The 26,197-nt window shown below is 43.1% G+C and overlaps 1 protein-coding gene across 5 annotated transcripts in view; it reads right to left on the bottom strand.

Annotated features, from left to right (window-relative positions):
• Window positions 1–26,197, bottom strand: part of Tecpr2 (tectonin beta-propeller repeat containing 2) — a 102,132-nt gene that overhangs the window by 74,320 nt on the left and 1,615 nt on the right. For all 5 annotated transcript variants that reach the window (XR_009382755.1, XR_009382756.1, XM_059279151.1 and 2 more), the window contains exon 2: window positions 19,370–19,657. Coding sequence is in view for 3 of the 5 variants with exons in the window: in XM_059279151.1 (XP_059135134.1) it covers window positions 19,370–19,588 (219 nt within the window). In the remaining 2 variants the exon portion in view is untranslated. The remainder of the gene's footprint in view (window positions 1–19,369; window positions 19,658–26,197) is intronic.

Below are 26,197 nucleotides of genomic sequence, written 5' to 3'. Positions count from 1 at the left end.
TAAGATAGAAGTTGGTACCAGGGACTGGGGTATAGCTGTGATAGGCCAGACCATGCTTTTGTTTGGAGGAATGTGGACTTTGGTACTCTGGGTTAGAAAAGCAGTGGAATGCTTTAAGTATTGCTTAATGGGCCATACTAGTAGGAGCATGAAAGACAGTGGTGCTGAGCGTTATGAGGTAAAGAGTTTTGGATTAATTCCACTGGCAGAGGAAATCTCAAAATAGCACAGTATAGCCTCTGTCTTATGGTTATTAGTGTTAATTCTGATGAAGATTTATAATGAAAAGGTGCAAGCTGAGCAGGGAAATTACAAAATGTAAATTTTAAGGAGAAAAAGAACACTGGGAAGTGGAATGGAGATAAGTCCTGTGTTCAATGAGATAAATGGATTAAGAAATGGAATAAAGGGAGTGGTGACCTCAGGGCAAGATCCCATCCAGCTAAATTTCCAACCCAGTGAAAAGGAACTAAAGAAAAACTTAGAGCTGGGTGTGGTGGTGCACACCTTTAATCCCAGCACTAGAAAGGCAAGGTTGGCAGATCTTTGAGTTTGAGACCAGCCTGGTCCAGAGATTGTTTCGGGACAGCCAAGCTTAGGCAGTGAAAGACAGAAAGCTAGTGAAGATATAATTGAACTAGGGGGCCAAGTTCTATCTCCAGTAAGCAGCAGAACTTGGTAGCTTCTGTTACCATTCAGACTCACCCCTTGGGGACCTGACCAATATGCAGGCAATACCTTAGCCCACTCAGGATCCTGACAATGCCATGTGTTCATCGTGGTCTCTCTGTGCATGTACTAGGTCCACTCATAAAAAGGTGGGGTCCACCCTCTTTCTCATATCTTTTTCTCTTTTCTTCTTTTTCCTCTTCTCTCCTCAGCTCCCTTCTCTCCCTTCCCCCCAGTAAAGCTCTATGTGAATGTGGTCTGCAATGGTATATCTCTCTCTTCAGCTCCCACCTGCCGTGATTGCTGCGAGCCATTTTCAAAATACAACAGCTTCAGCTGTGAGACCAAAATGAGCCATCTTAGAAATAAGACCAGCCGGGCGGTGGTGGCGCACGCCTTTAATCCCAGCACTCGGGAGGCAGAGGCAGGCGGATCTCTGTGAGTTCAAGGCCAGCCTGGACTACCAAGTGAGTTCCAGGAAAGGCGCAAAGCTACACAGAGAAACCCTGTCTCGAAAAACCAAAAAAAAAAGAAATAAGACTAAAATGCCTTCACCCCAAAACTAAGGCCTAAGATTTTTTCCTTCTAGGAATAGGCCAATAGTTACTGAAACAAGTCAGTCCAGATTCCAGAAACCAGGAAGCGTAAAAGTACAGAGTCACAAGGTAATACCCGCTGGACTATGGAATGTCCTCTCCCTGGTTTCCAGGGTAACTGACCATAAAAATGCCCCCACCTGAGGGCAGCCAATGAGAAATGGTGGCAGGCAACCACTCCCTTAGAAGTAAGATTAAGCCATGATTTCTAGAAAGCCCCTAGAAGAGAGCCAATCAGAATTGTACCCGTACTAGCACCCCTAAACGATGTAACCTTGTGATTTTTCCCTTTAAAAACTGAGCTTGCAGATAGGTGGGCACTTCCTCCAGCCTCTACTGCGTTGGATGTATTGGACGAAGTCCCTGCCTAGGCTTGTATTGCTTTTGGATATCCAGAATTAAACCTTGCTTTTGCATTCCGGCATGCTCCTCTTTGGTGGTCTCTCTGGGGGTCACGATCTGGGCACAACACAGCCACATGGTTCTGGCTTTAGAGTTAAGGATAGAAGAAACGGGTTATGGAACTTGCCCCTGGGATTAAGGAAAGCTGCGGAGGCCAGGCATGTGTCAGGGGTGTCCATGAATGGAAGCCTAGAGAGGCCATTGCATGAAGCTATGAAGCTGAAGCCTGGACTGCTTTGGAGATCCCAGGGAGTGGAACCAGCACAAGAGAAAAAGTGTGTTGCATTTTTGCAGTTAACAAAGCTGAACAGAATTGGAGATCTGACTAGTGTGTGTTTTGACAACAGACATGGAGGTGCTGGAGTTTGCCCAGCTGGTTTTGGTCTTGCTTTGGTCCAGTATTTCCTCACTATACTCTCTTCCTTATATTTTGGAATAGTAATATATATCTGTGCCATTATGTGGTGGAAGTATGTGATCTGTTTTTTTTTTTTTATTTTTATTTTACAGGAGATTACAGTTAAGAGACTGCATGAATCTCAGAAGAGACTTTGAACTTTAGACTTTTAAATAAATTTGAGACTTCTGGGACTTTTGAAGTTGGACTGAGTGCACTTTTGCATTAAGTATGGCTACAAGACTTTGGGGGCAAGGGAGTGGAATGTGGTGGTTTGAAAGAAAATGGCCCCCAAAGGGACTGGCACTATTAGGATGTGTGGCTTTGTTGGAGTAGGTGTGGCCTTGTTAGAGGAAGTGTGTCACTGTGGGGGTGAGCTTTTAGGTCTCCTATGCTTAAGCTACTCCCAGTGTCACAGTCAACTTCCTGTTGCCTGCAAGATGTAAACTCTAAGCTACTTCTCTAGCACTATGTTTGCCTACATGCTGCCATGCTCCCCCCATGGTGATAATGGACTGAACCTCTGAAACTGTAAGTGAACCACCCCAATTAAATATTTTCCTTTATAAGAGTTGCGGTGGCCAGTGTCTCTTCCCAGCAATAGAAACCCTAACTAAGACAGATGGGTAGGAAAGTGAGGAGGATGTGGGAAGAGATGAGGGAGGAGAAACTGTGATTTGAATATTTTTTGAAAAGAAATGTATTTTCAAAAAATAAAAAAAGATTTATTTTACTTTTAAATTTTATGTATGTCTGTGAGGGTACGTGCATGTGAATGCAGGTGCCTCTGAAGGCCAGAAGAGGGTTTTGGATGCCCTAAAGCTGAGTTACAGGTGGTTCTGAGCTCTCTGATGTGGTACTGAGAACCAGCCTGGGTCCTCTGCAAGAGCAGTACACACTCTTAAACATGGAGCCATTCTTCAAACACCCTGGAAGTCACTTCAGCTAGAGAGGGAGGGCCCTACAACAATAAGGGGAAGTTCAAAATGGTCACCTACCTTCCTGACACATCTGTGATCAGAAGCAGCTATCAGCAGTAAGAACCTACTTCAAAATATGTAGAGGACAGAGTACTTTTTAACCACTCTGGATTCTGAAAAATGAGGTGTTCCAGTAACAAAAACTGCTTTCCACAGGGTGAGGAGTGAAACATAGGTATCTACTATTGTGTTAAAGACTAAAATTGACCAAAACTACCTACCATATTTTACCGTCAAGCTATCTCTGGAAGCCACAAACTAATAGACTTGAGTTCCAAATCAATGTCTTTTCTTTTTTTTAAAATATTTATTTATTTTTATTTTATGTACGTTAGCATTTTGCCTGCATGCATGAGGGTGTCGGATCCCCTAGAACTGGAGTTACACACAGTTGTGAGCTGCCATGTGGGAACTGAATCTGGGCCCTCTGGAAAAGCAGCCAGTACTCTTAACCTTTGAGCCATCTCTCTAGCCCCCAAATCAATTTCATTAGATGGATTCTTCACAAACAACTTCAAGCTAGGAGAGGAAATGATGCCTAGTGGTTTCCTACCATCCACTGTCTTCGCAGAAATCTCCCTTTCCATTCTAAATCTTTAATATTCAAAATAACAAAAATTTAAAAGAAATACTGATTAATCATGAATAAATTGAGCCCTTATTGAGAGAGAACTAAAGGTTAGGAGTAATGATGCATGATTTTAATTTCAGCATTTGGAGGTAGAGACTCTGAGTTAGAGAGGCCAGCCTGGTCTACAGAGTGAGTTCCAGGACAGCCAAGGCTGTATAGAGACCCTGTCTCGAAAACCAAGGGAGACAGAACATGATGAAGAAAGGAGCTCTGACAAAAGGTTATTTCCCAAACAATAAACATAAATACAAAAAGAAAAGTTTGTCTGGGTAGTGGCGCACGCCTTTGATCTCAGCACTCAGAAGGCAGAGGCAAGAGGATCTCTGGGAGTTTAAGGCCAGTCTGGTCTACAAAGCAAGTTCTAGAACAGGCAAGGCTACACGGAGAGACCTGTATTGGAAGAAAAGGGAAGGGGAGGGGAAGGGAGGGGAGGAAAGTCTGAAGTCAGAAAAGACCACACCAGGGCCAAGACCAACTTGATGTCTGTGTGGACAAGCACAGAGCCACTGAGAGGTGATGCTTGTCCTATCTCTCCCAGTCTTGCCCAGTTAATTAAACAATATACCTGAAAAAGATTTATAAACTGATTCCTGGCATGTTTGGTTCTTAGATCAATAATACTATTAACTAACACTGACTCAATCTTCTCATGAGTTTATTAAAACCATGGCACAACACACAAATATTCAAGCTTCAAATCTTTTGTGAGATCATCTTTTATTTTGAAATCATTTATTCATAGGAATCACACAACTGTTTCCCCTTTTGGCAAACTCCCTTAATTTCTGATGTAGTAATTTCTACAGTCATCATCCTGCCAAATATGTGAGAATACCCTCCATATTCTAGGTACCAAGAGAAGCTATTGTTTACCAAAGTAGCTTATAGTCCTGGTTCTCTTATAGATTAGCTATGAGACATGCACACGAAAAAGCTGCCTACAGCAACTGGGGGTGGTACTGACAGCTCATTTTCATACAGTACTTTACAGCTTTCAGGATATTTTCATGGGCTATAAATAAATCCAATGCCAGATGGTGATACAGGTTAACAAATCCAGATCTTAGGCAATAAGGAACAGAGGGATCCTTTGAAGATTCTTAATCTTGCTGGTGTTATCAGTCAGGTCTTAAGCATGATTAGAAGCAGGCAGGAGGAACACAGGTGTGGGGCTAGGCAGGGAGACCAGCCTGAGCCTGCTGCAATAGTTCAGGCCAAAGTTAGCAAAGAGTCAAGTCTAGCAAACCACAGTTAATGAAATAGGGCCCCAAGGCAGTAAAGCCATAATGAATACAAACTCCATCAAGATCTTCTTGGGATGCTGATAGCAGCATGATAGCAGTGTATATTTTTTTTAGGCAGTGTCTTTCTATGTAGTCCTGGCTAGCCTAGAACTCATGTTCACTATGTAGACCAGGCTGGCCTCAAACTCACAGAGCTCCACCTGCCTCTGCCTCCTGAGTAATGGGTTTATAGGCAGGTGCAACTATGTCCAGCTACCATAACCTTTTTCATTGAATGTTTTCCTGTGACAGGCAACTTGCTAAGCACTGTACCTACATTGCTGAATCTATAATCAACCTATGAAAGGAGAAGCTATCTATTGCTATCTTTGTGTTATAAAAGAGGGGCTCCAAGGAGCTGGATAACTTGTCAAAGGCAGTTAGAATCAAGTCAGGGTCCACAAGCAAGTATGAGTATCTCTAGGACCTACTAGGCCTCAGCTCTGGGCTCTGGACCTTCTTTGAGTGAATTCAAAGATCTTGCTGATAGACAGTTTGCTAGGGGTGTGAAGAGGAAAGAGGATAAAAGGAATTGTATTATCTGAACCTACCTTACACGAGAATGATAGTGCCACCAGAAAAATTCACTGACACTGTTTCTAAGGGAAAAGGTGACATAACATGTTTTGGATATACAAAGTGTTAACATGGTAACAGGATACTGAAAGAGTATTTTTCCCTAAGAATATGTAACTACAAAACCACACTCCATAGAGAAGCAAAATAGCTTGTTAGAGATCTTGCCATGCCACAGCACAAATTTAAAACAGTTTGTAATTTCCCTGAATGGTTTCAAAATAAAAATAATCATTCAGTATCTACTGCAGTATGTATACATGTTTTCTAATAAGGCTATTGCTAAGCTTGGATTAATATTAATTTGCCATTAATAAATGCCATGGTTTCTAAAAACCAAATACCCCAAGAATCAGACTACAGCACTCAACCACAGTTCAGACAGAAACAGACCGTGAGGCTTCAACCTCACACAGTACAAAGCACCTGAAAATGCTAAGACAGGAAAACAAACAAACTTTGAAATGTATTGCCAAGTTTTCACAAAAAGGAAAATCTGTAGCACCAAAAATAAAGACAATGCAGCCAAAGCGGGCAGAAAGCAGTGTGAAGCCACAAATGCCCTGTGACTGACTGCCTTCCCAGATGCTAGCTGCCACCCACACAGAGCCTTGGGTCCTCAAGCTGCGGCTGAGGAGAACGACCTCCAAGCCAGACACAGACAGAAGCTGGGATGCACATCCTCTGCAAAAGTTGTAACTCCCAGGATCTAACCCTAACTAGGAGTAAGCTAGAAGATCACTCTGCTGGCAAGTGAACTCAAAAGGGATAGGTCTTCCCTCAGGCACTGACTGGAATGAATAAATGGAAGGATCTTGCTCAGTGGTAGAGCACATGCACGAGGCCCCAGTATAAGGGAGAGGGAGATGAGGAGGAAGAGTAACAGTAATAATCTGCTCCATTCAGCATCACACTTTGAATTTTTCTCTCTACTTCAAAGATGCTACAGCCAGACAGTTACTCTGAAGAGCTTCTGTGCTGGGGGCACTGCAAGCTCACTTACAGAGGCAAACAAACCCATCTGCAGAGCGGTCTGGATCCTCACACTTTTCTATCAAATAGCTCAAGTATGGGGGTCACAGGAGGACATGGTCAGGCCTGACAGGTGCAGAAAGACAGGTAGGTAAAGTTGCTGCCCTTGGATGACAGCCAGCCAAACACAAAGTGCTTTGTTACGATATTCTTTTTGGCTGTCACTGTCTTGGTCTCCCTATGTTACCTAGGCTGGTCTCATTCTTTTTGAGACAGGGTTTCTCTGTGTAGCCCTAGCTGTCCTGGAACTAGCTCTGTAGACCAGGCTAGCCTCAAATTCACAGAGATCCACCTGCCTCTGCCTCCCAAGTGCTGGAATTATGGCGTGTACCACCACACTCAGTCAAAATTCTGTTTTCATGTGTGAACACAAAATGTGATCTTGCATATATGGTGACACATCGGACATACACTGCCATCAGCATCACTGAAGTTCTGATGTACCTCTCTCTGACTACATATCCATCTCACCAAAACCCTGCTTTCAAACCAGGATTAACTTTTCCCTTGTTTTTAATCATAGCTTTTCCTAAAGTGTATGCACCCTTGAGCACTGGAGTGGATCGTTCCTAATGGTGATTCGGCATATGAAGGGCTGGCCCTCTACCTTCCTGACCCACACACTCAATCTTTCTGGTGTCTGCTGTTCATCAGCCTAGAAGACTGACTAATGACCATACTTTAGAGATTGAAGATTAAGCCAAAAATCCACCTTGTTATTTTATACTGAACGAATGGTTATACAAACAAGAATGCCCTGAGGAGTGACCTACATATTCTACCCCCACAGTCTATCAACATGAGCAGCAAGTATCTGTAGAATACGTGGCAAAATGGGAACAATTTCTGATCAAATACTTATCATGCTCTCAGACCACAAGGGTCCCACCATGAGAGCTGCTTGAAGCACAGGCCTCAAACAGAGCTGTCCATCTGTGGACACAGCTTTTGGGTCTCTCTGCTACACAAGCTGTTTAGTTTTCCCAAGTTCCCTTCCTTCAGTCACATTGTCTTTTCTAGTATAAAAGCAGTCCTTTCTCATTCTGGCCTGGGAGACATTCTTCTGCTTGTTTATTTGGAATGTGTGTCTGTGTGTGCACACATGCTATGCATGCTGTATATAGGCAGAGGATAACTTGCAGGAGTAGGTTCTCTTCATCCACTACGTGGGTCCTCCAGATTGAACTCAGGTCATAGGTCTTTACCCATCAAGCCATCTTGCTGTTTCTTTCATATGACTCTGGCCATCTGTGATCTAATCTATTGTGTGTTAACTCTCCTGCCTCCCTTATTCCCAACGTCCTATACCACATATTGCTGTCCTCTCCCTAGCAATAAGACCTCCTGAAACAGAAATCTAGTAATAAAAAATGCTAAGAAGCTGGGGAAGGTGCAAACTGGTAATTCCCAGTACTCGGGAGACTGAGCCAAGAGGACTGCCGTGAGTTCAAGGCCAGCCTGAATAACAGAGTGAGAGTGTCTGCAAAGGAAACAAAGCTGTTAAGGAAGATTTGATTTGAAAAGTGCCTGGACTGGCTTTCTGGACCTACACCAAAGCATCAGGCTGGCTCCACCCACCTTCTTAGGCACCTTGGCAGGCTGTTTTTCCTTTATACGTGGACAAAACCACATCAGGAGAAAGCGCTCTTTGTGAGCTAGCTCATGGGAACTGTCAAGTCTGACAAAGCTTTCATTATGAGCTTCTTGTGGCAAGCCAAAGCTTAAACTTCAGCAGAACCTGCTAGCATATTAAATACCTAGTATGTGCAAAATATTCTGAGATAGTTAAGAAGGCCAAAATAAGATAAAGATTCATAAGAATTGCCTTCTTCACTAACAAAGAACAACTGTTAGAGTTCTCATACAGCCTTGCTGCCTTCTCTGCCTCCTCCTTAACTCAAGATGAAGTAAAGAGTAATGCAGGGTGAAGGGGGAGCATAGGCTGACGCTCAGAGGGCTTAAACAACAGGAGGAGGCAAATGACTCAGGAAGAGGGACACCTAGACTGCCAGCATCACCCTCAGATGTCAGGGGACAGAAAACAATCCCCCACCCTGTCAGTGCTAGTGGCTAAACTCAGTGACTCCTGCAAGCTGGGCAAATGCTCTACCACCAAGCCACCACATAACCCTAATACTTAAAATGTTGACTGCAAGAGGCTGTGGGAGTAAACAGCAGGTGACAACTAGTATTTAACAGGTTGACCCACCGGATGAATAACTCTCTGTTGGGGAGCCCCACTAGGCAAAGCCCCTGGGGTCACTGGCTGTGGAAACCAGCTGTTTTCTATCCGTAACTTTCTCATGTGCCACCACTTACCTCTCCAAAAAGAACAGCTGTGGGGTTCTTCCCACAGCCCAATGGCAGTGTGCTTTACATCTTTGGGCACACATATAGCCATGGATGGTCAGGTGCTGCGGGCCACAGGAATATATCATAAGAACTCAGCTGGTTATGGCAAAGTCACTACCTGGAGGATTCAGGGAATTCCTCCAGAGGAAGCCAAATTCCAAGGAGTTTTTGGTGTTACTTGGCTTGTTATATATCAGCTGTCTTCTGTTATGAAAATCATGTGTGCCTTCATAGTTTTCCCAACTGACTTTTCCCTAAGAAGGCCTAACAGTGTGGACTGATCACTCTCTGGACATACACATTCCAGGAATTTGGAGAACAGCCTCAGGAAAGGCTTTCTCTGGAATCAGACTATCTCCCTTAGCCACTTTCAAGGACTAAAGGAGACACCACCCAGGTGGGCGCCCAACTTCCGAGGATAACAATGATAACAGCCCACTTGCAAGTCTCCTGATTTAAATTCTACAACGAGACACTGCCCAGGGGGGCGTCCAACTTTCAAGGACTAACAATGATAGCAGCCCACAGGCAAGTCTCCTGACTTAAGGTAAATTCCACAAGGAGACACCGGCTAGGAGAGGTGGGCGTTAAGTAATAGCTTTACACAATTTAGCTCGGACCCTCCCTTTTTATATACCGGGACTTCCAGGGCAGAGGGAGAGAAGAGAAAAGAGAATGGAAGAACTAGATGGGTAAGAACTTGAGAGGAACAAACTGAGATGGGGAAGAACTAGATTGAAGGGCTAAAAGAGAGGACTAGAGGAACGAGATGGAAGATGAGGAAGAGCCAGATGGAGAAGAACAAGATGAGGAAGAACCAGATGAGAGAGAAGGAGATGGGAGAGGAGCTGATAGGGGAAAGAACTAGATAGATGAGAACCTAGAAGGGACAGAACTAGATGAAGGAATTAAGATAGAACCTAGAGGGGGACAGTAGATAAATATAGAGAAATCAAGCAAGAAAGGAGCTAGACATGAGAGCAGAACAGAAGCTGTGTAGAGAGAGAAAACTATCACAGAATAATAAAAGTGTATGAACTAGGAGTCTCGTGTACATAGATTCATTTCTTTTCATCAAAGATTAATTATCAGCTGGTTGTAGATTCTTCCCAGACCCTGGGAGGGGACTATTGAGGGGCTGGACCCCCATAGTCCCCGATAGTCAGGAAGATGATTGCTGTTTAAGCTGTAGAATTCTGATGATTAGATATAATACTAGAATACTTTTCATAACTGACACAGGAAAGTAACAGTATTCTCAGTCACAAAGACAGTTAATTTTAGATTTCAGAACAAATTCAAAACAAACTAGCTGCCCCTGAAGAGAATATACAAACATAAGTTCCAGGTGTTTATTGCTGAATCAAGGTCAAAATTGAAGCAACCTTGGTAGACATAACCCCCTGTAGTAATTCTCTTTCTGCCTGTACCCCAACAACTCAAAGTTCAGCCAACTAACTGTTACTGTTAAGTCCTGAATTTCAATGTCATTCTCTCTCTGGGAACTCTAACCACTCAGGCTACATGCTTGGCCAAGCATTACTCAATGGCTGGTCAGCACAACCTTCCTAGCCTAAGAAAAACTGTGTGACTTACGTGTTATGAGAATGGGTCAGATCCTGAAAATGTAACATATAATTGTCCAGAGTTTGGCTGTGAGAGGAGAAGAAGGAGTGAGAGAGTGTGTGAGTGAATATGTGTGTGCTAAAAAGGAGATGTAGCTGAATTTGCAGAAGGAATAATGTGAGAGAATGTGGAGAGAGAGAGCTGAAAGACAGATGTAGCTAAATATGAAGAAGTGAGAGGGAAAGGTGAGAGAGAGAATGAGTGAGTAAAGAATGAGTGAATGATGTAGAAGTGGGTGTGTATATGAGAGAGACAGAGCAAAAGAGAGCTGTGACATGAAGGAGCTGCTGCCATGTAGAGGAGCTGTGTGTGTGTTAGACTGTGTGTGTGGATTTGCAGAGGGAGCTGAGCAAAGAGAATGAGTAGCTAGGCAGGAGAGAGAGCAAGAGAGATTTTCAGAAAGAGATTCTGAGATGTATGCGTGTAAAGAGAGATATATAGCTGTATGTAAAGAGATGTAGCTGTGTGAGACAGATTTTCAGAGAAAGATTTTCTTAAGATGAAGTAAAAGAGAAAGTTACCATCAGAAAGCATGTATGTTTCCTTATTTTTTCCCCTCATATAGAAAAGGTCTAGCCCTCAGATAGATAAAGATTTTTCCTAAGCCCTGGCTGCCTTCGTAGATTTTTGTTTGTTTGTTTTTTCATTACCCTGGTGCTGACTAGAGGCTGGGCCCCCCAGTTAGCAAGAGTTGACAAAATCACCATGTGAAGTGAAGCACGATCCACCTTCATTTTCTTTCTATGTTCATATTCAGTTGTTACAAGCCATTTACTCTGGAAAACATCTCGCAGGACAGCTTGACAATCCCCCCCCCCCCAAGCCCAATTCAAAATCCAACAAGAGTCCGAGAGGTTCTACAGTACTTCATGTTGGGATGTTTTCAGACTGAGGATGCTCAAACAGTAAAATCTATGCGACTAGTCCAAATCCAAATACTCAAAAAGTGGGACCAATTCTGATCTCAAATATTTGAGATACGTGATCCTCAGCCTATCACCTCTACAGTGACTCCAGTGTCCAAATACATTATGGCTGTCTCACCTCTTGGCTCTGTGCCCGTAATCTTTGTGCCCTTGTTCGTGCTAATGCCACACCAACTTAGCTACTGAAGCTTTGTAAATTTGTTTCCCAGGAGATGTTGTCTCCCATCTGGTTTTTTTGAACTAATATACTGGCTATTTTACTTGTTACAATTTCATCCACATTTTAAAAACAATTTGTTAATTTCCATGAAAAACAAATGTGTCGGAGGTGCTGAAGATATGGCTCAATTGGGTAGAGTACTTGCTTGGCACACATGAAGCCCTAGCTTTGATCCCCAACACCATAAAAACCTGGTATGGTGGCATACATCTGTAATCCCAGCACTTGGGAGGTACAGGAAGAAGGATCATGAGTTCAAAGGTACCCTTGAGGGAGGAGGGAGGAGAGGGGAATCTGTGGTTGCTATGTAAAATGAATAGAAAAACTCTTAATAATAATAATTATTAAAAAAAAAAAAAGTATCCTTGACTACAGAGTGAATCCACATAAGATCCTCTCTGAAAAAGAAAAACAACAACCAATCCTCACATGTGCATGCATACATAAGTGTGGAATTAACTGAACTAGGGGAATGGAGAGATGTTAAGTGATTGGAATGGAGAGATGTTACGATGTCAGAGGTTAAGTGCACTGGCTACTCTTCTGGAGAACCTGGGTTTAGTTCCCAGCAGCCAAAAGGCAGGTCATCTGTAACTCCAGTCCCAGGGAAACCAAAATGAGGGTGTGCTAAGACAGATAGCCCAGGCTGGCTTGGAACTTATTACGTAGCCCACAAAGGCTTTAAACACAGATTGATCTTCCTGCCTCAGACTCCAAAATATGGAGTTTATAGGTAAGGGCCATCATTTTCAACTAATATATATTTCACACTATCAAAAATATTTTAAGCCGGGCAGTGGTGGCGCACGCCTTTAATCCCAGTACTCGAGAGTCAGAGCCAGGCAGATCTCTGTGAGTTCGAGGCCAGCTTGGGCCACCAAGTGAGTTCCAGGAAAGGCGCAAAGCTACACAGAGAAACCCTGTCTCAGAAAAAAAAAAAAAATTAAAATTAAATCCTAGCCATCAATGAATTGAAGCAATGCATGGTAAGGACATGTGGGGTCTCCATATTGCAATGCTACCGACACATCAATGAGCAGACATCATAGGCCTCTAATCACCAGATCCAGGGGCTATTTTCACAGGGAATGGCAAGGGAAGACATTAAAAAACACACTTTTAGCTGCATGGAGAGACAAATTTCTGCATCACTTTAGAAACTATACCAGATTGAAGTGAATGAAACATTCATCACTTTCTGAACCCTGACTCTTTGGGATGAAAAATAGGATGGACATGACCAGGCTCAGGGCCTTTCCAATCCTCCTACTAGAATGGGCCACCATAGGAGGATCAGCATACAGTGTTGGACGTGCTCATCAAATCTTTGTTTGGTGTCATGTTCTCGGCTAGATGTTCCCTGGACTTCCTGCTAACTGCTACCACACCTCTTGGCTAATACCTGTTAGCCCCTTGACCAGTTTGTTCTGCTTCGTTTGCTTGATGTTTTACTTAGCTTACTTCTCTTATTTTTCTGGTTTTTCCTTTAGACTTGTAGCTCCACAAGGGCAGAGACTGCCCACAGTGTGCTTTACAGAACTCTAGTATCTGGCATGAGAGAAAATACTGACTCCAAAGATACCTGCTGACTGAATTTACTGGGAGAACAAGCATGAAGACATTGTGGGACTGAAAGCTAGGAATCCTCCTTGGGTATCAAACATGGAGGAACCTGAAGGCAGTCCATGAAATTACAACAAGCTGAAGACTAAGCAAAGAGACGTCATGTGTTTAGCTTTAAATCAGACAGTTGGAAACTCTGGTCCATCATCATCATATTTTTGGGCAGTAAGTAGGAAGAAATTTGTGTGTTTCCATCTGCCCCGTCTCACCAACTTGGAGGGGGGTGGGGAGCTGGAGGCAGAATTCCAAAGGCACTAATCTTAAAAGTACATGCTAGCTATATTTACCACAATAAAGGTCTGCTTCCTGCTTTAGGAACATAACTTCATTTAAAAAGTTGCTATTTTGCCGGGCGGTGTTGGCACATGCCTTTAATCCCAGCATTCAGGAGGCAGAGAAAGGCGGATCTTTGAGTTTGAGGCCAGCCTGGTCTATAGAGCAAATTCCAGGACAACCAGAGCTACCTAGAGAAACCCTGTCTCGAGGAAAAAAAAAAAAAAAAAAAAGCAATTCAAAACAAAACAAAAGATGCTATTTCAAGGGATTAAAAAGATGACTCAGTGATTAAGAATGCTTACTGTACAAGCTTGAGGACCTGAGTTCAAATCCTCAGCACCCAAGTTAAAAAAGGGCAGGCATGTCTGTATGTGCCTGACGCCCAGCATTGAAGTGCTGAGACAGATGGATCCTGGGACCTCAATGGTCAGCTAGCCTATGCAAAATGGCAAGTTTCTGGTTCAGTAAGAGGCCCTGTTTCAAGGCAATAAAGTAAAGAGAGACAGAGAAAGATGACTGATGTTCTCTTTGGCCTCTGTATACATGTTCTTTATCCAATCTAGGTGATTACTAGGGATAGTGTGTGTATTCAAGTTGTACACTTTATATAAATTATATTTCCATAAAAAAGCAAAATAGTACAGTCTAACTTAAACTTGTGGAGGTATATTTTATGACTCATAATCTTGGTGAATGTCCCCCACGTATTTGCAAAGAATGTGTATCCAGGTGGCATGGTGGTACTCCCCCTAGTCCAAACACGTGGAGGAAGAGGCAGGCTAATCTCTGTGAGTTCAAGGACAGCCTGGTGAATTCTACATAGTGAATTCTACACTAGCCAAGGCTACAGAATGAGACCAAGACTCTGTCTTTTGGGTTTTTAAAAAAATGTGTATTCAGTTCTATAGACGTCAGTTAGATAAAGCTGGCTCACAGTGAGTGCTCAATTCTTCTGTATTCTCACGTTCCTATCTCCTATTTTTATTACCAAGAGATTCCAAGTCTCTTGTAAATACTAACTTGTTCTATTTCATCGTTAATGTATGGTGAATCTCTGTCATTAGGGACACACACTTACGTCTTCTTTGTGAACCATGTCATTATGTATCATCCATCCCTTTTTATCCTGTTAACCTCTTTGCTTAGAAGACAGTCTTGATATTAACACATCTACTCTAACTTTCTATTGGTTAGTACATGGTGTATCGTTTTACTTTTGTTGTTATTGTTGTTGAAAGGAGGTCTCACACAGCCCAGGCAAGCCTGGATGGAACTCACTATGCAGTTAAAGCTGGCCTTGAATTCTGATCTTCCTGCTTCCACCTCCCAAATGTTGGGATTATAGGCATGTATCACCATCACCATGCCCAGCCTCCCTCTTTTTCCCCATTCCTTTTTTTGTTTGTTTGTTTTGTTTTTCAAGACAGGGTTTCTCTGTGTAGCTTTGCGCCTTTCCTGGATCTCGCTCTGTAGACCAGGCTGGCCTCGAACTCACAAAGATCCTCCTGCCTCTGCCTCCTAAGTGCTGGGATTAAAGGCGTGTGCCACCACCGTCCGGCTCCCCATTCCTTTTTTAAAAACAGGGTCTTGCTGTATAACTCTGGCTGGACTGGAACTTACTATATCCTCTTCTATTGTCCTCTGTCTTAGAGTTTCTATTGCTGTGATAAAACATGACCAAAAGCAACTTGGGGGAGAAGGATTTATTTCAGCTTACATGTCCTGACTGCAGTTCATCATGAAGAGAAGCCAGGGTAGGTAAACAAGGCGGGAACTTAGAGACAGGAGCTGATGGGTAAGTGATGGAGCATCAGTGCTTACTGGCTTGCTCCTCATGATGACTTGCTCAGTCTACTTTCTTATGGCACCTAGGACAACTGGCCAACAGGTAGCACTGCCTACAGTGAGCTGGGACCATCATCAATCATCAATAAAGAAATGCACCATGCTGGGCACTTGTGAAGCAGAGGCAGGTGGATCTCTGTGAGTTACAGGCCAGCCTGGTCTCCAGAGTGAGTTCCAGGACAGCCAGAGCTACACACACACACACACACACACACACACACACACACCAAAAAAAAAAAAAAAAAAAAAAAAAAAAACTTGTCTCAAAAAACCAAAAGGCAGCTTACCTACAGGCCAAATCTAGTGGATGTATTTGCTTAGTTGAAGTTCCTTCTTTTAAAATGACTCTAGCTTGTATGAAGTTGACATGAAACTAGCTAGCATACTCTTTAACTTATTTTCTAAGACAGGATTTCCAGCTTAACCTGGAGCTCACCTTTTCAGCTAGACTGGCCGGCTGGCCAGCAAGTCCCCCAAATCCCTCTATCTCTGCCCCTCAGTGGTAGAGTTGGAGGCTTTTTTGTATAGTGCTGTAGATCTGACCCAGGATCCTCCTGCTTTGTGCAGCAAGTACTTCCCCAACTAGGCCATCTCCCCAGCCCTATCCTGTTACTTTTCATTTACTTGTATCACTGCATTTTAATTGAGTTTCTAACTAATGCTATATTTATTTCACCCTTTTTGCTTGTTTGAGTATGATATATATGTGTTATATTATGCACGGTGTATGTACCTTTTAGTGTAGATCTGCACATGTAGGTACGCATGCATATGTGTGTGTGCATGCATGCAGAGCCTCAGAGGTTGATGTTGGGTGTAAAAAACTGCTTTACATTTACATATTTATTTTGTGTGTGTGTGTGAGTGAGCACATCCTGTGGTACACAAGTGGAGGTGCAAGGACAAACTGTGGAAACTGGTTCTCTCCTCCACTACATAGGTTCCAAGTAGCAAGTGCCTTTACCTGAGGACTGTACTGCCAGTTCATCATCTTTGTTTTCAGAAGGGTCTCTCACTGAAACTGAACCTCTGACTGGCCAATGAGCTTCAGGGAACACACACACACACACACACACACACACACACACACACACACACAGAAGTAATAGGCATATGCTTCTGTGCCTCATTTTTATCTTTTTATGAATCTGCTCTGACAATTTAAAACTGTTGCTCAAGAGGTTACAAATACATGCATATTTAACTGGGGGTGTGGGGCGCACAAATGCTAAACATGTGCTCTACCACTGAGCTGCATCCCTAGCTCATATACACTTTTCAGAGTTCACCTCTGCAAATAGGATGTATGAACCTTAGTAGCATATAGCAGCACCCTATTCATGTTGTAACTGTCTTCCACATGACTACATCTACACACACTGCTTTCCCGACTGTCAAATATATCTCAAGGAACTCAATAGAGAACAAATAATCCATTTTATTTCCCTAAGAATTTACTATAACATTTCATTTATTCCTGATGCTGTGTTCCCTCTGAAGAATTTCCCTAAACAATAACTTCAGAGCAGGTATTGACAATCAATACTGTTTCCTTCATCTAAGAAAACTTTGTTTCTCACCCCCTCCTTTTACCCCTCTTCTATTTATTTGCTGGATAGCCCTGGCTGGCCTGGAACTTGCTGTGTAGACCTGGATGACCTCCAATTGAACAATCTCAGGAGCTACCTCAGCCTCCTGAAAGCAAGGATCACAGGGATTTGCCATCTGGGTATACCTTGGCTTTTTTGAGAGAGGGTCTCACTCAGTAGTCCAGGTTAGTCTTAAATTCACAGCACTCTGCCTGTCTAGCCTGTCAAGTCCTGGGATTCCAGGTGTGAGCTATGACACTCAGTTCCATCGTGCTTATAATAGATATTTCAAGGCTGGGCAATCTTGGGAAGTTTTGTTTGTTTTAAGAGAGGTCTTGCTGTGTCCTTTGGTCTTGACCTTGGGAACTGGAGTGATCCTGTTACCACAACTTCTCAAGTAGCTGAGACAAGTGTTTGCTAACATCCTCAGTGGGTAGTTCTTTCAGAATATATGCTACTGTCTTCTGATTTCTAATGGGAATATACAGTCATTCAAACCACCATCCCCTGTAGGAAATAGGTTAGTTTTTTCTAACTATTTTTAAGAATTTTCTTTCTGTTTGTTTGTTCTGTTTGAGACAGGGTCTCTCTAATAGGCCTGGCTGTCCTGGAACTCACTATGTAAACCAGGCTGGCCTTGAACTCACAGAGATCCACCTGCTTCTGCCATACCAGTGCTAGGATTAAAGGCTTGCGCCACCACACCCAGCCTAACAGTTTTTCTTATCCTTAGCAGTTTGGTTCCTATGTCTCTGACAATAACTTCTTCAGTTTATCTTACTAGGGTTCATCTTTCATTCATAAGTCTTCCTTGTTAAGTATTTAAAGATTTGAGAAATTTTTAATATGTTAAATTTGTAATTATACTTTAAATTAATTATAATGATCTTCAATGTTTGGGGGACTTGAGCAGTCAAATCTGTGAAATATTATCCACTAACTAAATAGATAGATAGATAAATAAATAGTGATGGGAAATGGGCATGGTGGTGCTTGCCAACAATCCTAGTAATTAAGAGGCTGACATAGGAGGGTCACAAGCTTGAGGCCAGTTTAGCTACATCATGAATTCCAGGCCAGCCTGGTCTACATCAGGATGCTATCTTGAACTGCTTACTTAAATAAAAACAAGAAGACAATAGTTTTTCTTTTGAAGTTATTTAATGTATATGTATATAAGTGTTTTGCTTATATGTACATATGTGTACCACACACGTGCCTGGTGCCCTTGGAAGTTCAGAAGAGAGCATCAGATTCCCTGGAACTAGAATTAGGGGTGGTTTGCACCACTATGTGGGTGCTGGAAACCGAACCCAGGTCCTCTACAAAAGGTCTTAACTACTGGGCCATCTCTCTAGCCCCTACAGCAGTTCTGTTGTTGTTGTTGTTTTCAGTACTGAGGACTGAACTCAGTGGCTTGTGGGCATGCTAGGCAAGCACTCTACTGCTAAGCTATAAACCCATTCTCAAACAAAAATTATTACTACAGACTAGATAGTCTGCCCAAGTTCAAATGCTAGTGCTGTCATTTATTATTATTATTCACCAGACATAGCTTAGAGCACCTGAAATCTTAATGTTCTGGAGACTAAGTCATAAGGGTCATGAGTTCCAGGGATAAATACATAGTGTGTTTTTGGTTTGTGTTTGTTTGTTTGCTTGTTTTATTTTTTGAGACAGAGTTTTGTTGTGATATTCTGTTTGTGTCCTGACAAATAAAGCTTGCCTGGAGACCAGAGGGTGGAGCTAACCACTAGTTAACCATAGAGATCTGGAGGTCTGTACAGACAGGAGACAGGAAATGATGGCTGGGCGGAGAGAAGTGATGAGGTGGGGCTGAGATAGGAGCTCAGCCCCTTTCAGGTCTGAGTCGGAGAGGTAAGAGGTGACTGTGGCTGCTCCTTTGCTTCTCTGATCTTTCAGCTTTCACCCTTGATATCTGACTCTGCGTTTTTATTATTAAGACTAATTAGGATCGCACTACAGGGTTTCTTTGTGCAGCCCTGGCTGTCCTAGAACTAGCTCTACAGACCAGGCTGGCCTCTAACTCCTGAGTGCTGGGATTAAAGGCATGTGCCACCACCGACCAGTATAATTGGTAAACATTTAAATGTTCTTTTTAAGTGATGAAAGATTTTTAGAGACAGAGATGAGGAAAGAAAAGCACCAATATTTAGTTATATACTACTCAGCTGGAAATGATGATCGAGTGTTGTTTGAGTGAGGTATGAAGCCAGAGTCTAGCAAGTCAAAGGTAAAGTGTCCCTTGCTGTACAGTTAGAGCACCAATAGAGAAACAGCAGATGGCTGGTATACACTCAGATGCAAAAAAAAAGCAAGACTTACTTCAAAGTTGTACTTCTTCATCTGGTTGAGGTGCCGGCAGTACAGGTAGAGCATGCCAATGCTGCTGCCCACTGCAATGTAGTCTCCATTAGCATCCAGGGCTGTGAGGTAGACCAGAATAGAGCGAAAGCCCCTCTGGATCTTTGTGGGAATGGCATTGAGGAGATAGTACAAAGGGCAGAATTCTCGGAATGTTACAGGTTCTGATATCGATGCCATGGTCAAGGTTTCCACAGATGTTCTTCAGGCAGAAGGACTGTTTATTCATCATCTAGGGAAACCTGCAGGCTACAGAATACAGCATTGTAACTCTTTCAATGCCTAGTCATACCAAAAAGCAGTAATGTTTAATAGCGGGAACATGACATTTTCAACAGATAAGAATCATGGCTGGGGATGGAGGTTGCAAAGATGGCCTAATGGTTCAAAGCATGTAATGTTTGGTTCCCAGTACCCATGTCAGGCAGCCCACAACCATCTGTAACTCCAGCTCCACAGGATCCCATGCCCTCTTCTGGCCACCACTCATATTGCACTCACATGCACATACCCCAATACAGACACAGGCACATACACATAATTTAAAATAAAAATAAACTGGGGTGATAAAGATGGCTCAGTGGTTAAGAGCACTGACTATTCTTCTAGAGGACCTGGGTTCAATCCCCAGTACCCTTATCATGGCTCACAATCATGTGACTCCAGTTCCGGGGGACTGAAGCTCTCTTTTGGCCTCTGTAGGCAAAGCATACATGTGCTACAGACTTATATGCAGGCAAAACCCATACACATGAAATATTAATATAATAATGAAAGATGAACAGAAATCTTGACAAAAGGAATTCTAGCTGGAGCTTAAACAAGGACAGTAAATGGGGAGCGAGATACCTTCAGCATTTGAGTCCCAAATGCACTTCAGTTAGGACTAGCTCCTATGACCGACACCATAGTCAACAGTGTGGTGGACAGAAGAGTATAAAGCCTAATTCTTTTCAAGGAGCTTGTGAACTAGCCAGAAAGGCCAATGCAACAACAAAGAGACACAAAGCTACAGGAATGAAATGGGCTTCCATGAGAAATTCAGGATTAGTGTAAACTAAAGTAAGCCAGGAGGCAGCTCTCTTGAGAAAACTCTACTGTCCTTTTCCTAAGCACCAGCCCCTTCTCGCCCAAATGGTCCAATAGTCATGCCTAAATTAATTTTTATTCTTCTTAACTAGGCAGAAGAATGCTTGTAATCCCAGCACTCAGGAGATTGCAGCAAGAATACCACTGTAAGTTCATATTTAGCCTGGGCTACACAGTGAGTTTCAGGATAGCCTGAGCTACAGCAAAAACACTCTCAAAAACAAAACAATCTCCAACTTAATTAACTCTAGCTCTGTTTCAACACCACCCTCCCCCCAAAAAAGAGAGTCTGGAGAAGACACCACTGAAAACATGCAGCAATGAAGCCCACCTGTCTGAGCAAGACACAGGAGAAAGCTTATATTAGAACAATAAGCCTCCCCTACCCCTGTTAATGTCTGGTGAAAAAGCAGGTTCCTATAGCCAAGAGCCATCTCAGTGCTGGGAACCCATTCACCCTGCAGCTCCTACTTGCTCCTCCATGCACAAAAATCAAGATACTCTACACTCACCAGCACCTCATTTAACAAAGTTCACTTAGGCCTTCTGCAAGAGCAACAAGTGCTCTTAACCACTAAGCCATTTATCCAGACCCTTGGAAATATTTCAAAAGGTGGAAATATTTCAAAAGGCTGGTCCAGTGGAAGTGAATTAGTAATACTAACTGGAGCTCCAAGAGGTGAAAATATTGAAATTTTAAAATGCATTGCCAAACTGTCTTCAGCTATCATAAAGATTTATGCTTTAAACATATTTCTCCAAAGGACTTTCTGAGGTCAGTAAGTCACAGAACCCAAGAGAGCCAGAAGGCCCACTGAATCTCTTTAGGTGGGGTTGTGGGAGAACTCAGCACCAGGTCTGTGCCTTTCACCTAATAGGCAGATGGGAAACGGGCTGAAGCTCACTCTGACAAAGCTGGCCAACAGCAGAAGGCATGTTGGGTGGGCTTGGAAGAAATCAAGAGCTATTGCCTCCCTGTCCTGTGATACGTTTGATGAAAACTATTCAGACTCAATGAACACTTCTGACTAGTGTTTTTGCATTCCTACCCTGCCCAATTTTCTTTTCTTTTCTTTTCTTTTTTTTTTTTTTTTCAGAGCTGAGGACCGAATCCAGGGTCTTGCACTTGCTAGGCAAGCGCTCTACCACTGAACTAAATCCCCAACCCCATCCCTGCCCAATTTTCACACAAGCCTAAAGGCACATTTTGCCCTACCTCAGGTTCAGGCCCACTGCCATCAACTGAGACTTCCTGCTGTAGAAAAACAGCAGCACGCTGGAGTGGCTAGTGACATCAGAGGGGGAAAGGACTGGGGCTGAAATCCCAATGTATTTTAAAATTAGCTGTGGGACCCAGGGGAAATTATTTAATGGCTCTAGGTTGCCATTTATCCATCTGAAAATGGTTAGGAATATAACCAGGTACGGTGGCACACACCTGTGATCCTGGTGGTGTGATAGTGCTACCAAAATTAACATTGAAAATGGCCACAGTTCTGAGGTAGGTAGCACCAAGCCAGACTGAATCAAGTGCTGTCCAGGTGGAAACCCTGGTGCTTACTAATCCTCACTTCCTCCCTCTTGCTCACCTCCAAGCACTAACACCAAGGACCCCTTCTCCCCACTCAGCCTTCATAATTCACCATCCCTTCTACTCAGAATGATCTTCTTCCACAGATGTGGCTTTCTTTCATCTCTGGGGGCTCAGCCGAAACATTATCACTACAAGCAGGTATTCCCAGACCAGATCACTTATGAATATCAAAGCTCCCTTTCCATCCACATGCCCTTCATAATAATCCTCAATACAACCTCTGATTCTTCACTTGCTAAAGAACCTCTTCCATGAGAAGTAATGCCAATCTTCCTTTAGCACAGAGTAGATGTCTATAAATATTTGTTGAATGAATAAATAAAATGTTAACTTCTAGTCTTATTGATTTGTTTTTTTGTTTTGTTTTGTTTTGTTTTTAAGACAGGGTTTCTCTGTGTAGTTTTGGTGCCTGTCCTGGATCTCCCCCTGTAGACCAGGCCGGCCTCGAACTCATAGAGATCCGCCTGCCTCTGCCTGTTTTTTTCTCTGCTTGATATCAAACACAAGGCCCTCATTCTTACTAGAAAAGAGGCCTACCACTGTGATTTTTTATTCCAGTCTTTAAGATAAATAATGTCAGGGCTGGAGAGATGGCTCAGCAGGTGAGAGCACTTGTTGCTCTCCCAGAGGACATGGATTTGATTCTCAGCACCCACCCACCCACATGGCAGCACACAACTACCTGCTAACTCCAGTGCCAAGGGATCTGATGCCTTCTTCGGCCTCTTCAGGCACTGCATGTACATGGTACACATACAGACAAGCAGGTACATACAATGCATATAAAAATGAATTAAAAATATATAATTGGGCCAGGCGGTGGTGGTGCACGCCTTTAATCCCAGCACTCAGGAGGCAGAGGCAGGCGGATCTCTGTGAGTTTGAGGCCAGCCTGGGCTACCAAGTGAGTTCCAGGAAAGGAGCAAAGCTACACAGAGAAACCCTGTCTTGGAAAACCAAATATATATAAAATCGGGCTGGAGAGATGGCTCAGAGGTTAAGAGCACTAACTGCTCTTCCAGAGGTCCTGAGTTCAATTCCCAGCACCCACGTGGTGACTCACAACCATCTGTAATGAGCTCTATCACCCTCTTCTGTGTACATAATAAATAAATCTTTATAAAAAAAAATATATATATATATATATATATATATATATATATATATATAAGCAATGCTTCCTTGGCTATGAGAATTTCAGTTTAAAATGCAAAAGCAAAGTTAAAAAGTATGGGCTAGTGAGACAGATCAGTAGTTAAGAGTGCTTGCTGCTCTTCCAGAGGACCTGAGTTCAACCATGGGTTATATTCAACCATCAGTTTAATGAGTATTTCCAAAAACTAGAGCTAGGAGTAACCCAGAACCCAAATTATGCACCCAGCAGTACAACTGTCATATGTCACCACAGGCTCTGATAGCACTGTCTCAAGGACCTTCTCTAAACGCAATACAAAGTAACAATTAGTATTCCTGTACAGTTTTTTTTTTTTTTTTTTTTTTAAGGACAGTCTCACATGGTCCTCAAATATCTTCCAAGTGCTAAGATTACAGGAATGGACCTCCATGCCTAGCTTTTTTGCCCCCATGGCTTCTTATTCTTTTGTAGGTTTTGGTTTTGTTTTCTTGAGAAAGAGTTTCTCTGTGTAGCTCTGGCTGTCCTGGAACTAGCTCTGTAGACCAGGCTGGCCTCAAACTCAGAGATCCACCTGCCTCTGCCTCCCAAGTGCTGGAATTAAAGGTATGCGCGACCACCGCCCGGGCTTCTTACTCTTTAATTATAATTGTTACATATATGTGTGTATGCATAAGCTTGTAAATACAATCTGCTAAGATCATTTGGCATAACCACACCTGGCACTTATAATCCATCTTTATTTTGGCTTTTAAGTTATTCATTTATTGTGAGAGTCTCACACCATAGCTTTGGCTGGCCTAGAACTCCCAAGGTCATCTAGCTTAGCTTCATGTCTGCCAGGAATACAAGCATACCCCTCCATGGCCAGCTGATGAAGTGTTAAGATTTTTATGGTAGAATTCAAAGGGGCAGGGAATAATTCATCTTACAGATGAAATGCTGTTACTTCCCTGTAACAACTGTCCGTAGGTTAAGCCCGACCCAAGCATTGAAATCGGACATCTGGAGAAAGCTCTGTATCTAACTTCATCTCCATCTCCATTTTCTGCTCCAGTTGCAAACTTTAAATTTTTATTTATTTGTTACTTGTGTGTAACTCTGTGTGTGTGTGTGTGTGTGTGTGGGTACATATGTTGGTGTATTTGTACCATGGTTTACGTGTGGAAGCCAGAGGACAATACTGTGGAGTCAGTTCTCTTTGTCTGCCTTTACAAGGGTTCCAGGAATGAACTCAAGTCACGAGGTTTGCAAGGCAAGTGCCCTTACCCCATGAGGCATCATGCTGGCCCCCTAAATGAGCTTGTAATCCCAGCACATGGAGGTAGAGGAAGGACGACTGCCATAAATTCAAGGCCAGCTTGATCTACACTGACAGTTTACAAACCAATCAAAGTTTACACAGCCAGATTCTGCCAACTTCCACCTCCAACCAACAAACGAAAACACAAACAACTACTAGAGTACAGTACAGTCAACACTGAACTCATATTTGCTGGATTAATCTCTCTCTCAAAAACCTCGTGCTGAGCCAGGTATGGTGGTGCAGACCTATTACTTAAGCACTCAGGAAGCTGAGGCAGGAGGACAAGGCTGTGGATAGTCTGGGCTTTATAGTGAGATCCTGTCCCCAGAACAAAATGAACAAAAAAACTGCCACAATGCCCCAAGACTGTAGCAAAGATTCACTGGGACTTTCATGACCAGATCCAAAGCATACATCCATGGGAAAGGAACATACATTCTAAACTTGCTTCTATCTACACAATTCATAACAAAACAAAACAAACAAACAAAAAAACCCACCTAATTTCTGTCTCCTGATTCTCCCAAGTTCCGTCTTGTGTCAATACTGGCCAAATTCTCCAAGCTTGACCCCAAAGCCTATTTTATTTATTTATTTATTTATTTATTTTTTTGGTTTTTCGAGACAGGGTTTCTCTGTGTAGCTTTGCGCCTTTTCCTGGAACTCACTTGGTAGCCCAGGCTGGCCTCGAACTCACAGAGATCCGCCTGGCTCTGCCTCCCGAGTGCTGGGATTAAAGGCGTGCGCCACCACTGCCCGGCCCCCAAAGCCTATTTTTATTATTTGTCTAACCACTTCCTAATCCGTCCATTCTTCACCTTTCCAAATTCAATCAGCTATTGTTGTCTGCTTCCTTCCTTCTTCCCCATTAAGTTCCATTTGGTTATAATTATAGAGGCTACTCTGAAGTGTGATCCTCCTCAACCCAAAGGATAACTTCCTAAGAAAAATCTGAAAACAAGCCCAATAAAAACCAGTCTTCCGCTGGGTGGTGGTGGCGCATACCTTTAATCCCAACACTCAGGAGGCAGAGCCAGGCGGATCTCTGTGAGTTCGAGGCCAGCCTGGTCTACAGAGCGAGGTCCAGGACAGGCACCAAAACTACACAGAGAAAACCTGTCTCGAAACAAACAAACAAACAAACAAACAAACAAACAAAACAACAGTCTTCCATTGAAAAAGACTATATGGCTACATCAAAACAAACTTGCTTGGGGCTGGAGAGGTAGCTCAGCCCTTAAGAGCAAGGCTGCTCTTCCAAAGGACCAGAGTTCAATTCCCAGCACCCACATGGCAGCTCCCTTCAGTTCTGGGGGGTTTAATGCCCTCTCCTGACCTCTGCAGGCACTGCACACATGTGGTGCATTGACACACGTGCAGGCAAAACACTCACACACATAAAATAAGTTTTTAAACTTAAGAAACAAATGACCTGAGAGAGGACTGCTTTATTTCATCCTCCCCATCCCTGATTCCCAAGCCCACCCTGAAAATCAGACAGGATTCTCAGGTTTGAAATCCCAAGAGCCAGGCTCAGGGTAGTGACTGGGTGTGAAGAGTAAGCCACACATCCCTAAGGCCTGGCACCGCAGCTGGCACAGGTGGACCCTAGCGCACACACCGTGAGTGAACAAACATAGGCTGTAAGACAGGTCACAAAAACAAACA

This window comes from Peromyscus eremicus, chromosome 14 (assembly GCF_949786415.1).
Source record: "Peromyscus eremicus chromosome 14, PerEre_H2_v1, whole genome shotgun sequence".
Classification (NCBI taxonomy): Eukaryota; Metazoa; Chordata; class Mammalia; order Rodentia; family Cricetidae; genus Peromyscus; species Peromyscus eremicus.
This window is presented reverse-complemented; position numbering and strand designations above follow the sequence as displayed.